The sequence below is a fragment of the Strongylocentrotus purpuratus genome, unplaced genomic scaffold (assembly GCF_000002235.5).
Source record: "Strongylocentrotus purpuratus isolate Spur 01 unplaced genomic scaffold, Spur_5.0 spur5_scaffold_6, whole genome shotgun sequence".
Classification (NCBI taxonomy): domain Eukaryota; kingdom Metazoa; phylum Echinodermata; class Echinoidea; order Camarodonta; family Strongylocentrotidae; genus Strongylocentrotus; species Strongylocentrotus purpuratus.
Window position 1 is genome coordinate 59,980,314 of NW_022145612.1, and position 14,899 is coordinate 59,995,212.

The window sequence follows — 14,899 nt, forward strand, 5'->3', positions numbered from 1 at the left end:
ATATAGGAACTAGACTGCCTAACCCAAATCACTGAATGATGATGATGTTGGTGATGAAGTTTGTGGTCTTGGTTTTTATTGTGTAGATACACTGTCAGATACATTGTCTAATTTGTTATCTTCTATTGTAACGCCTGCCTGGAATGCTCCCCAGGGAGTGGAGATTGTGCACACAGTGTGTGCGGGCAAGCACTGAATCCAGTGACCGGGTAATAGTATATTTGTAAAGCGCTTAGAGACATTGTATTAAGCGCTATATAAAAGCTAAATATTATTATTATTATTTATTATTATTGTAGGAACTGGACTGCCTCTTCCAAATCAACCAGTTAGCCCATATGATGATGGGCAAGTACCTGACCTTACCGGCCTTCCAATCACTGGTAGATGAAGCTGACAGTAACGTAGGAGGACCATGTGGGACCATAGCTCTCACTCTAGCCCTGGACCTAAGCAGTGAGATCCTACCCAAGTACTGCTTCAATGGAACAACTCAAAGGTACACCTTAGATCTCAAACATATAATATTCCTTTCTCTTTGTTCTTTTTGTTAGTACACCTTTAGTTTAGTGTTATCCATGACCAAAGCATTTCCTTCTCTGCTTATCTTTGAGAATTCACAAAGACTTTGATAAAGAAAGTAAAAGATGCTGGTTGATGCTGATTGTACCCTGGCCTGAAAGCTAGATGGAAGCTGATTGATCAGTGTCTCTACTTGTTGTCTTTGTTCAGGTTTGTTCGTACCAAGCTCATGTTTGTGGAAGAGACAAGCAAGGACAAACCAGCCAATGCACAGCCTGCCTATTACTTTGGAAACAAGGTACATGTATACTCCAGTTCTAAAACGCATGTGTTTGTGCTTACAGTGCTTTATAGTCAATATTCTACACTAAGAATTGAGTTTCTTATGTGAATGTTGCTTACTATGTTTGGGATAATAGAGCACTTTCGCAAACACGACGGAAGCAAAGACGGCGGGAGAATTACGGGGATACAGCTCTTCCGTCGTGTTTAGGGAACCGCGTACGATCGTGAAAATCGACAGGACAGAAAAAATTCTGGTTCACGGATGTGCAGATTGTTTTTTTCGCTCTCGTTACCGTCATGTTTGCGAAAGTGCGCTAATATTGGCTGATAATTATCTTTCTCAAAAGAAGTAGAAACATGGAATGTAAAGTTTATACTGATAGATATATTCTTTGCCACATTCAAAAGTGAAAAAATATTAAAATCTAAAACCTTTGGCTCAAATTTTATTGCTTGCAAAGTTAATAGCACAAAATGTGTTAAAAGAACAAATGACTATGATGATTTTGGGATAATCATAATCGTGATATTCTTATTTACCAAAGGAAGCCCCTTGCGCATTAGTACTATGCTTCGTGAGGGCCCTATAATTATTAATACTCCGGCAATGGCAGGTACCCACTCAATACACCTCACCTGGGTCAAGAGGAACAAACAATCAGTAAAACACCTTGTCAAGGCTTGAACCCATGACCTCTTGTATGAGAGTCAAGAGCCTTCACCTGTACACAACCGTGCCCCACTCCCTGTTATAGGTTATACAGGATGCGATGTGATTATAAGACTCTATTTAATCCTCTTCTCATGACTCGACTCTTCTCTTCTCTTCTCTTCTCTTCTCTTCTCTTCTCTTCTCGTGACTCTTCTCTTCTCTTCTCTTCTCTTCTCTTCTCTTCTCTTCTCTTCTCGTGACTCTTCTCTTCTCTTCTCTTCTCTACCAGACCTTGAATGCAGTGTATCAGCACATAGCTGGTCTCTACCAGGGTTTCATGGGAATGGAACACATCCGCATCATGGTTCGTCTCCTTGGTTACCAACAGCTTCATGTTGTGGTCGAAGAACTGCTCAAGATCGTTAAAGGAACTGTAAGCTACGGCCCCTCCTGCCATGATTCCATTTCAAAACTTTTGTATATTCAGTTTTTAATAAGTCTTGGACACAAGTTTTGTTTGAAAATATTCTTGACATCTAGTAGCATATGATGGACATTCCAGAAGTTTTTATATATTATTTTTTTTTGGTAATTTCATTATGTAATTACTATACATCTAATAAACTGACCGGCCAGTGTTTGTTATACCAGGGTGAAGGAGGTGCTCACAGCTGACTGTAGAATACAGATGCATTCAGGATGTGAAGACAGTTTAGAACCTTGTTATTGAATCATGTCTCTTAACCCTTTGTATGAATGGCTCGGATGTTTATTTGGTGTATGGGTGGGCACAATGAAAACATGAATGGCTCTAACTGTTGATCTCTGAAACACATTGCTTAATTCAAACAATGTGGTGGTAACTCTGATAAGAAATTTAAAAAAAATAACAGCATGTTGATACATGTACATTATTGTGAGGAAACGGTCTAAGAAAACCAGTGCTTATCACTGCTACCAAAATACTGTATGTTTAAAGTCACAAGTGTCCAAGTTTCTGAGTTAATGCTTTTCTGGCTCTGCATTAAGCATATGAAAATAAGTGAATTCTTGAGTAAACCGATTACTTGTGTTCTTTGTCCTTGTTGCATAGATCCAAACCTTGTGTGTACCTTACGTCAAAGTGCTCCTTCAGGAAGCTATGCCTGCCAAGTGTAAGATGCCCAAGACAGAATATGGAACTCAAGGTAGGAATTAATTTCTTTTGATCTTTCTCATCATCATCATGATCATCTTGATCATCATCATCATCCTCATCATCATCATCTTGATCATCATCATCATCATCTTCATCATTCTCACCACGTCATCATCATCGTCGTCGTCATAATCATCATCATCATCATCATCATCATCCTTATCTTCATCATCATTCTCATCATCATCTTCATCATCATCTTGATCACAATCTCCATTACATGGTCTTGAAGATTTGATCATTATCATCACAATCACCACCACCATCATCTTCAGTATCATTGTCATCATCATCGTCATCATCATCATCATCATCATGATGATTGTTTTGGTACTTGTCATTGCCTTTATCATCATCCTCATTATTGTCCTCCTCCGTCTCCTCCTCATGTTTATAATTAACAGTCATTACTATCACATTCATGATCATGATTACCGGTATGATCAGCACCTTTTTTCACTAAATATTGAGCTATGTTGGCTCCTATGATGACATAGATTCTTTGTTCTGAAACAGGGAATGTTTCTTATGATTATGATTACTTCTTCTCTCTCATTCCAGGTCTAGTGGTTTACTACTACACCCACGTCCAGGATGTGGTCCAGTACTCGGACCTCAAGACCCAGACCCTGGTTGCTTTCCAGTCTGTTGGCAATGCTGTCATCATCTTTCATCTACTAGACCAGGTCCTGAGCATGGAGGAGGCTTGGAACTTGTTCCAGGCCTCGCCTTTCATGAACATCCTACCCAAGCCTTACTGTGCAAGTACGTATGGAAAACTCCTCAAGCCACTACATTTACATTGTGTCTGCTATAAAAAGCTGATTGCATTAAATCTATTCTTTGGGTACCTTGCAGATGGACACAAACACAAATTTTGGTCATATTCTAAAGTTTTAGGTCTAACCTTTCATGAACATCCTACCCAAGTCCTACTTTGCAAGTATGTATGGAATTCCTCACATATTCCATAAATATGTGGATATAGTTCTAAACTTTAGGCCAGATTTTGATACCACCTGTATGTGTGTAGTCCCATATACCCATGTATGTGTATCTTTGCTTTTCACTGCATCTGATTTTCAGCAAGGTAGGGTCGATTAGTTATCATTTTGGTGATTTCAAAACCTCACAATACACAACAACACTTACACATATTTATAAAAGCATGATGAAGTAACAACCTCAATAGCTTTTAGACATTTTGTTTTTCACAATATTAATTGCATGAATATAGATCAGTTGTGTGGAATGATGCATGATGTATATTATTGACTATGTTTTGCCTTGCAGAGGGAGAGAAGCTAGAGACAAAGATCAAGCAAATGGAGCAGAATTATGCACACCTTCATCTATGTCCTCTCATGCAGAAACTTGGCACAAAAGAGGTATACACCGTCTAAACTATGCACCAGAAGCAAGCTGAAGGATTCACTTCGGCTCAAACTGTATATCTTAAGTACTATGGGCCAAGCCCTCTTATTTAGGTGTTTAAACAAAATTATAGATGAAATAAAAACATACTGTACAGACATAGAAGAACTCTGTATGTATTTTTTTCCCCAATCCACGTCCTTATGGTAATTTTTAGTTCTACTCAATAATACCCTGGTCATATTACCTGATGGACTAATATTCATGGTAATGTGATGTTTGTTCAGATTGTTGTCAGTATCATATGGGTCCTGTTTGACGCATATTGTGCAAATTAATCTTTAGAAACATAGTGAACTGCCAATTGCATACTTCACTGCTATTCTTATTTTGAGGTTTCATCTCGTTATAGCTGACACCTGCTGCATCGCTACACACTGTTCTTATGATGTAGATTTTAATGTCTTTGTATAGGCATTTTGGTTTATAGATAATTTACATATTGCTTTGTAGTTTGACCATTGGGGAAAATAATAAGAAGATTTGCATAGTGAGTTGTCTCCCTTGTTTAGAATGTGTCTATTATCCACATGTATACCAGAAAAATGTACCCTAATATTAATGGTCTTTAACTCTTTTCCCTTCCCTCCCTTCATCTCATTCACACCAGCAACTGCGCAATGCCCAAGAGAATGACCTTCTACTGAGAGAGCGAGGTGCCTGCGGCAACATCATCTTGAAGGAGATCTTGAACCGCATCAGGTCTTTCCTTGACGACCCAGTATGGCGGGGAGAGACTCCGCCGGAGAATGGAGTGATGCACGTTGATGAGAGCAACCTGGAGTTCCATCGGCTCTGGAGTGCTATCATGATCGTCATCTGTATGCCCCTCAACCCAAACAACACCAGTGTAGAGTGAGTACATGGATTTGGAGTTTTAATCTGTTTGGTATTTTGCGAAATAATTAGGGAGCAGATTAAAGTCCAAAGCGACTTTTTCAATTTGAATCGTACCAACTTAATCTTATCCATTCTCATTCAAGTCTAATCTGATATAATCTAACATAATATAATTAAATTTATCCTGTTTAGTCATATCTATTCTAAATTACTTTAATTCCAGTTTATTGAAATGTAATCTAAAATAAAATGTCATTTTAGAATACAGAATTCTTTGTGCTTTTTTCTGTTTTGTTGTGTTCTGAATTGTTTTTTGTTTTTCTATGAGTGCGGGGATGTGAGTTGAAGAAAAAAAACTGGGCTAGAGAGTAAATTCTAAAACGGGCATGAATACTACGTGTCTGTATTAAAGCACAAGGTTTTCCTTTATAGATGGTGATGCAGTAATTGCTGCTGTGACACATGTTTCATCAAATATATAGAGATAGGGTTAGGATAGTCATTTCTTAGGGTAGGTCCGAGTTTTTGATTCAGATTAAATATGGTGTTTACTCTAGGAATGTTGTTATTTGGATAGTGTTAGGAATTGACTGTGCAGCAATAGACACCAGAGCATCTATTGTAGCACCTTGTAGATTCTCATGATATTCTTGATATATTCAATTAGTTTGATTTACTATACAGGGAACATTCATTTCCCTTCCTTTGATAGTTCATCATTCTTGATATTTGAAAGCCACATGACATCTTATGTTACTCCAAGAGAAAGACTAAGTTCCCTTCATTCATTCTCCTGACTTTGTATTTTCTCCGTCCTGCAGGGAAGGGTATGGTGATGGTCTGAACTGGGCAGGATGTACCATCATGACCCTCCTCAATCAAGCAAGGAAGTATGAACTCCTAGACTTTGCCTCTCATATCCAGAGGGTCAATGAGGTGGATGGCAAGCTAGCAGACATCAATGGCATCGTGAGTCAACTTAATACCTCACTCAAGTCTTAACTCTATGCCCCAGTCAATGGAGGTCTCTTTTGCCATATAGGTTCCTTTGAAAGTTAATTTTTAGCAAAAGCAAGAAACGAAGCTCTGATTGTAGGTAGTTATGTTGTTTATGAAGCGTTGGGAAGAGAAGGGGGGGGGGGGAATATGTAAGGTATTTCCATAAAAAAAAACTTTGCCAAGATTACAGATCTACCCATTTATACTTCATCATTTGCAACTAGTTTTGATTGCACAAAGATAATATGTAGGAGATCCTGTGAAAACTGAAGGTGAAAACTGCCTGCATTGGGCCTATACATGATTGGTATATTTTGTTCAATATTTGCAACATAAACATCAGCTCAGGAGCTGTTGTCTATTTGTTCTTATTTGATGAACCAATTTCATTTTTTTCATGGAATCTTGCATGGTTTATCGTACCTTCTTTCTAAATACAAAAACTCTCTGCCATTTCTTTTTCAGTCTGTGAAGAGGTATGTGGACCGTATCAGCAAATACCAGATCCTCAATCAGCAAATCTTTGAGGTCCTCAACAAGACTCTGGTCATGGGTGACTCACAGGCCCCCACATGCGCACCAGAGGTCAACTTCTACCAACCTCCTATGCACCAGTCACAGGTCAAGAACATGTAAAGATTGGTCTTCAGACAGAACAATTGGTTCAGAGAGCTCAGCATAGGGTGTACTAAGGACCTATTCACCCTCTACTGAAACAATCACAGATGGATAGTATTCAGAGGGCACAACTAACTCACTCTACCTACCCCTCCCTTTCTACAAGTTACAGATCCAAACTATGTAAAGAATGGCCTCCAGAGAGAACACTTGATTCAAGAAAGCTCTGATCAGGTGTAAACTAGATTCATTTGTGATCTTCAAACCCTCTCTTCACCACTCAATGGTCCAAAAGATGCAAGATTGTCTACAGAAAAAGTAGCTGATTGAACAAATATCACGTGGTGTACCCTCTACCAACACATGCTCTACATGTGGTGTACCCTCTACCAACACATGCTCTACATGTGGTGTACCCTCTCCCAACACATGCTCTACATGTGGTGTACCCTCTCCTAACACATGCTCTACATGTGGTGTACCCTCTCCCAACACATGCTCTACATGTGGTGTACCCTCTCCCAACACATGCTCTACCTGCAGTGAGAGGCCGTCAGTCTGTACTTAGTCATGTTAATCCAGAATGATGACAAACAATGTATCTCTCTTAGCCGACATAGAACAGTTTCAACTCAATCTTTTAAATTGATTGAGGTATTTCATCTATTGCGCTTGGGGCATAAATCACACCCATTTATTTTAAGCATTTCTGGTACATAAAATGAATGACGGCTACATTATATGATATGATATTCTTGTACTTAGTACAGTATATAAACATATATTTTGAATCTATTTTCATATTTACTTATATCAAAGGAACTATCATATTCTCAACTGAGCTTAGTATACTCTTAACTGATTGGTTCTCATGGTGAGCCTTGGGGAAGAGAGAATCCAGGAGTCAACTGGTTAAATGCATTATAGTTTCTTCCTTACTGTGAAATAGGTGCATAACATTGGAAATTCTGTCATGAAACACTCACAGAGAACTGAGTTTTGGGTCCCGTAACACAAAAGAATAAGCTAGCGCTTTTTAAATTTGAATCACTTTGTACAATCAATTGATCATACCATCAATAGAAGTACGTGTATGATCAATTGCAGAGCTTTGTCTAAGAGGGCCTGTAAATAGAAATATATATCTTTTTAATGTATGGTAACCAAACTATTTTTTTTATTGAAGCCTCAATGGGATCAGTCTTCCATTTTTGTTGCAGCTTTCAAAGTGCATTCAAATGCTGTCTTCAACAAAGTGTCTTGTGTCAAAAATCAAAATATTTCATTTTATTGTGAATCTGTTGTTCCATTCTGCTGTGATATACTAGTGACTTTACATTTTTGTACATTGTTTTCAATGTTTTACAGTGTCAATGCAACAAAGCATTCAGTATGGTCCTGTGGACTTTGCATTTGTCTGTTTTGTGGGAAAGACCGTGTTATATTTATTCCAGCCTCAGCAGGTAAGTGTAACAACCATGATAGAAGAATATTGAAGCCTAATTTAATAGTGATAGAATGTCCTTCAAAACTAGCCAATCCTTGAAGCCTTAATAGTTATGATTATCAAATTATGCAAAAAGGAAAAGTGCACTTAAGAAGGATACTTATACTAGCCAAATTATTGTCAGAATTATAGATATCTATGAGATAGATTTGTAAAGAGTAGTTTTTACGATGGAGTTAGATATGCACATGTATTGAAATTAGCCATGACCAATGTATATGTTAGTACATTTTAAGAAATTGGAGATGGCTGTGGAAATATGAAGGAAAGAAAATGACTACCATATGAAATTCATTGATGATATGGCCAGTCTTTGATATTCTTATTCTTTGTAAAAATGATAGGTTTTATCACAAAGATGTACATGTGTAGGTAGAAATATTCAGAAATCATTGTTACCCTATGAATTCAGCAAGTGATTTTTCAAATGTCAGTCTATTAGAGGGAATCAGGATGGGACTACTCGTTTGTGCCGGCCGGCATAGAAATGAAATATGATGATAAACCGTGATTTGTTTTAAACACATTAATAAAGGCTTTATGTTGCTCCAAGGCATGGCTTTATATTGCTTGCAAAAATGAAGTGGCATGAAGTGATGCGTCAGGAATACAATATGTGTAATTGTTTTATATTTTTGAGGTAAAACCATATTAGAACATGAAGCTAGTAATTATCTCTTTTACATTGGTTATATGTAGTATTACCAAGAAGAGTTAATGAGACACACAATGTATTTACAGATGACACCAATTATTATGCCTTTTACGTTCCAGGTTGGTCTTTGTCGTGCCTCTGCAGTTCACGAAGCAATCTTAGTCAGTTTTGATCTGCACACTTAATAATTTTGGCAGGACAGTTTATTGCAGTAGCATATTACCCGGTACATCTTTTTAAAATAATTTGTTAAAAGTTTTGCACAGAAATATCTTATGAGCATTGGTGATTCAGCATTTACTCCAGAGACATTTGCTTAATTTTGTGTGAAGATTTAATGTAGGGTTAGGATAACATTGTATGTTAGGATAATGATAGGCTTAGGTTTGGTGCTAGGGTCAGAGTTGAAGTTCAGAATTTGGTTAGTGTCAGAAATGGAACATGGAAATAGACTCCCACAGGAGCATGTGGTTTACTAACCCAAAGCATCTGTTCATTACTGATTTGATTCAACTACATAACATTAATTTGATGTAAAATATAATTGTACTGACGTGGTGACGTGGGCAGGTACCCATAATTGTTGAAAGGGAGATTCTAATTCTGCTAGAGCTTCTCTAGAATAATAAATCAATTGCAATATGAACTGAATATTAGCTTTCCTCTCATGAAGGTCTTGGGTGGTGGACTTTCAAATCATGTTAACAAAAATTTGTTCCAGCGTTGCCCATTCATAGAAGACATATTTCATTTCTCAACATTATATTTATGCCTGTGAGGGGAAAAGGAAACTTAACCCGGCCTTTGACCTGCAAGCATCTTCTCGCAATGTTACTGATCAGAATGTGGAGGTGTAGTACTACTATGCATAGCTTTACATGCATAGCTTTACATGCATAGCTTGCGACTTGCTCTCCTTCATAGAGGACCTCTATTTTAACATCCTATCCAAGGGACAGGGTGTTTTCCACTGTAACATCATGTTCATATAAGGACAGTAAAGAGGAATGTAAACAGAAAAGGATTGTAGATCTGTGCTTAATGCTGGCTATGAAGAGTTAAATAGGTGCAGGGTAAATATCCTGGACATATTTTCATATTGTTTTTAGGTTATAATGACAGAATTAACAACATATTTGTATATTTGTTTACATTACGTACTGGTGGCTTTTATAAAAATAAATATAATAGACATTTTTTTTATGTGTTGTTCCTGTATAATTATTTCAAAGATTATATTAGCGGAAAAGTAGTTCGAAATTGGTTTGGAAAAAAGGCCTATTGTTTGGAATATAAATGTGCATTAATTGTGATATAATTTGCAGTACTATAATGATTGAATGATTTGAGAATGATTTTTTTTAAATACCTAGGCTGTGTTGCTATTATCAACGTATATTTATCAACAAATTCCAATCATTGATTGTCTTCCAAAAGATATAATTTTTGAGTTTCACACAGTGCTGTTTTATTTATGAAAAATTGGAAATATGGGATTTATTTTTTACCAAATAACTATTTGTATATATGAGGTATGGTATATTCTTCCGTGGCCTGAGGGAAATTGACAGACTTTAAATTCCCAAAATTCTGTTTGCCAACGTTAATTTACCATTACAGTTACTTAGAAATTACCTTGTCATACAAAGTAGACAGAACAAAAAAAAGATTTTGTAAAATGCCTAAAAGTGCTATAAACATAATATATTTTGTCCCTGCATATCTACTTAGATTTGTAAAAGAAGTGTGATTATACTCTTATTATTGAGTAGTGATTATAGTAGATGACATTAATAGATCTTTGTATGACAGCATTGTTTTGAGATGAGGGGGGGCGTTTCACAAAACTTGTCATCAGTGACAAATGACAGTTTTTGTTATAAGCTACTGAAATCCTTGCTTCTGAATGGCTATCTGCAGATTTGTCACTGATTTTTGTCATTTGTCATTGAAAAAAAGGCTTTTTGAAACGGATCCTAGATCAATTACCATAATAAGATGATTTGACCATGAATTTAATTTATTATCCTCTTCACTATCTTCTTCATTATGTATCAGCATGGATTTTTAATCCTGTTCCCAACTTATGAAAGGGATATTTTTGAGCCTCCTTTTATCAATATATATCATCTGGTTGATTCCTTGTATTGAGACAGTAGCCAGAAGAAGACACAAAAGAAAATTTGATTGCTCTTTGTCTCATGTTTCGTCTGTTAAGTGCCAGAAGGATTTTAAGTCGTCATTTTACTTAGTTTTTGCCCTTCTGGCTCTCTACTCTGTAATCATCTCTGAAGCAAAACGGACGTTAATCTGCTCTATAATCATATTCTTTTAAAAGTGTCTTTCTTTAAGTGGGACTGCACTACTTGTAGCTACTTGCACCCTCTATATAGCAAACAATGCCTAAGCAGTGATCGTTGGTCCCCAATGATCCCCTTTTTTTTATGTTAATTGAGAGCTGATTTGATGAGATAACCACCTGTCAGTGACCATGCAAGGAGGACTCAGGGAAAAAATTAATAACAAAATTTTGGGGGCTACTTTTCAAGCTTGCTTGCATGAAAATAACACTCTTTAATTTGTTTTGCAGTGAACTCTTTGCAAATTTTGGGGGCTCCTTTTTTTTTTTTACTTATGGGGGCTCTTTTGGGCATTTCGGGGGCTAAATCGCCCTGAGCCCCTATGTATTTTTTTCCCTGAAGGAGGTCTTATCCCTCCTGGCCAAACTAGTGCAGATATGGGCTTTAAAAAGAAAATAAAAAGATTCAAAAATATAATGGTAGCATTTCCATATACAATCCAATATCATTGAGTATTTGCACAACTTATAGATGGGGAATTACAACAGAAAGAAAAATCTGTACAAGGTTGGTCTATACAACTTGAATATATTATTATTACTTCATCATTTATATAGAATAATCAAGAATTATTTGTATTGAAAGGTTCTAGTTTTAGACTAATTAGTATGTATATTGGTAAATCGATGTAAATAGAATATGGTCCTGTATATCCATCATATTATCTTATGTGATAGCTTAAGTTGAAGATATGTAACATTTTGTTAATTTCATATTTTGTATTTACTGATATTATAGAAAAATAGTGAAAATTCACTTGCCTTCTTGAAAAATGAAATGTTTCTGTTCACTGTATTAATTGTAGTGAAGAATGAATTACTTGCGCAGTATATCTTTTGTATAAAGATGCCATCTTTAAGGTATGTTATATATTCTGTGAAATAAATACTGGAGATGCAGTATTACTCTGAAACATAAATTGGATCTGGCGTTTCATTTCAAATGCTATTTTTCCCTTCATTTTACATTGATGAATATTCGATGTTATCATATCATGATAGTGAATTCACAGAATGGGCAGTAATATTTAGTTTTAAAAAATACAAGTATTAATAGAAGTAGATAATGACGAGTAAAAAATGACAACTGACTGCAGTAGTAGTCATGCATAAAGATATGTTCACTTGCAATTTCTTTCAAATAAATTTGTTCAAAGTTATATGCTGAGTTATATGCTCAGAGGTGGTGCCCAACTCCTCCACTTTTCAAGTACCCCTTTTTACATAGGAAAGTGCCCCTTTTAATTTGACAAGTGCCCCTATTAATTTGTAAAAGTACCTCTTTCCCTTTTATTTTGACACATGCCCCTTTTTCTTTGACAAGTTCCCATTTTCCTTTGAAATAAGTGTCTATTTTCCATTCTCATAAGTGCCCTTTTTAATCTTTGGTAAGTGCCCCTTTTCACTTTTGATAAGTGCCACCTTCGCTTCTGACAATTGCATTATTCAAATCTGAGAGGCGCCCCTTTTCCTTTGTAGGAAGTGCCCTTCCCCTTTTTAAATTGGATGTTTTACATGTGCCCCTTTTCCTAATGATAAGTGCCCCTATTTAAAAAAGGGACCCTTCCCCTTCTCATAAATGACGCATTTCATCTTTTCAGGTACGAGAGGCTACTCCTTTTCACTTCAGATAAGTGCCCCCTCCACCTCCGATAATTGCCCGTTTATATCTGATGAATGTCTTTTTTTTTTACCTCTAATAACTGCCCCTTTTCTGTTTAATTCATGCTCTTTTTCCTCCTTATAAGTGCCTCTTCCCCTTCTCATTATTACCCCCTTTTCATCACTGATAAGTTTTATTTCAAAATGTGCCTCTTTTCCTTTTTAATAAGAGCCACTCCCCCCCCCCCCCCTTCTCATAAAAGCCCCATTTCACCTCTGATAAATGCCCCTATTAAAATCTGATTGGTGCCCCTTTTCACCTCTGATGATTTCCCTTTTAACAATGATATGTGGTGCCCTTTTCCTTTCTAATAACGGACCTATCCATCCCCTTTTCATAAATGCCCCCTTTCACCTCTTAAAATTTAAAATTAAAAGTTGATCGGTGCCCCTTTTCCGTTCACAAATTCCCATTTTCACAAGTGCCTTTTTCATCTCTAGCGAGTGCCTCTTTTTATAGGTGTAAGAACTGCCCAATTATCACCTCTGATAATTGCCCTGTCTACTTTAACTCTGCTCCTTTTCTTTCCTAATAAGTGTTTATCCCTTTCAATAAGTGTTCCCTAATGTGCCCCTAATTTCAAGCAACTAAGAGCGATTTCCCCCAAAGCTCGCTCGCTCGCATTTATAGATGAGATTATTGTTACTTATCAAATGTTATTTCAGTCTTCCCTTATGAGAATGTGCTTACACCTCATCAGGATTGGGTTTTTCCCCTCTTCATAAGATGTCATTTTTTGTACTGCGACCTCACAAATCTTGTTCCCCTCCCCATCCCTCTCCGTACAGTAACTAGGCTTATGGTCCGGTCCAACTCCGTTTGGTAGGAAAGTTTCAGTAAATTAAGATTATTGATAAATGAAGTCCGGTTTATCAATATGATTACTAGTATTTTGAGGTATGATAATTCCTGGAAAAACGAAAATCTTTAAAACTCTGAAGATGTCATCTATTGAAACTTCCCTCTCAATGTGTCTCACTTTTCTCTGTCTTTTTCATTTGCCTTCTCTCTCTCTCTCTCTCTCTCTCTCTCTCTCTCTCTCTCTCTCTTCTCACAATCTTTCAATTGCACTCTGTTCCCTCTCCTCTCAATTTGCTCCCCTCTTGCTGAATGGCTCTCTTTTCTATTTCCGCTCCCTTCCTAACTCTATCATTGTGTTTTATTTTTATTCACAATGTCAAAATTAAAAAAAGCATTCCCAAAACTTTATAATTGTGTTGCAGCATGCACCTTTGCAATGTTAATGCAAAAAAAGGGATTTGTTCTTATTTCAGCAAATATTTCTTTTGCTCTTGGAAATAATAAGATGTGAGACCATTTGATAACATCTTTTATTTTGAATTATTCATCAATCAATCAATCATAAGGCATCAAACACAAGCTTATTTGATAACATTTCATTTTCAATTCAATCATTACACACAATCCTATTAGGCATAACAAAACTCATTTTATAACACTTATTTGCATTTCAATCATTCATTAAGCAAATCAATAGGCATAAAATTTGAGCTCATTTGTTAACATTTCATTTTCAATTCAATCATTACACACAATCTATAGGCATAAAACACGAACTCATTTGATAGCATTTTGTATCCAACTAAATCACTCTCAACTTCTAGGAAATTTTTGAAATGTCAACAGTATGCTAACTAATAGTACATAGATTAGATACTTGTTGCACACAATATTAATGGGTTTACATTACACAAAAAGTCAGAAGCGGATCTAGAGGGGGGGTTGGGGGGGTTTCAACCCCCCCCCAAAAAAAATCCGGGGACCATTTTTTTAAATCTTATCTTTTTTTTTAAACTTGTAATTTTATTTTATTCTATTTCTATGTATTTATTTCATTTATTATTATTATTATTATTATTATTATTATTATTATTATTATTATTTCTTTTTGGGGGGATGGGGGGGGGGGGGGGTTGGGCGAACAAATGTCACAGAGTCCCTTGCCCCCCCCCCATCAGCTTTTTTGAGGACACGGGCCACCGCCGAAGTGAAAAAAAAAAGAAAGAAAAAAGAACGCACGCTGGAGAGAAACCCTTTCAAGTGCAAATATTGTGAGAAGATTTTCAACTCATCTGGTAACTTAACCAAACACATGATAACTCTGGATATAACTGTGTATTTAACTGTTACTTGATTTAAAAAGACG

General features: G+C 36.4%; 1 protein-coding gene across 4 annotated transcripts in view; it reads left to right on the top strand.

The window, feature by feature from the left end:
• LOC574767 (cytoplasmic FMR1-interacting protein 2) overlaps window positions 1–10,222 on the top strand; it is a 40,906-nt gene extending 30,684 nt beyond the window's left edge. For all 4 annotated transcript variants that reach the window (XM_011664685.2, XM_030999891.1, XM_030999890.1 and 1 more), the window contains exons 19-27: window positions 300–499; window positions 733–820; window positions 1,749–1,892; window positions 2,553–2,646; window positions 3,219–3,422; window positions 3,951–4,045; window positions 4,702–4,946; window positions 5,753–5,900; window positions 6,396–10,222. In XM_011664685.2, coding sequence (XP_011662987.2) covers window positions 300–499; window positions 733–820; window positions 1,749–1,892; window positions 2,553–2,646; window positions 3,219–3,422; window positions 3,951–4,045; window positions 4,702–4,946; window positions 5,753–5,900; window positions 6,396–6,566 — 1,389 coding nt within the window. In that variant the 3' untranslated portion in view covers window positions 6,567–10,222. The remainder of the gene's footprint in view (window positions 1–299; window positions 500–732; window positions 821–1,748; window positions 1,893–2,552; window positions 2,647–3,218; window positions 3,423–3,950; window positions 4,046–4,701; window positions 4,947–5,752; window positions 5,901–6,395) is intronic.
• Window positions 10,223–14,899: the final 4,677 nt, after the last annotated feature.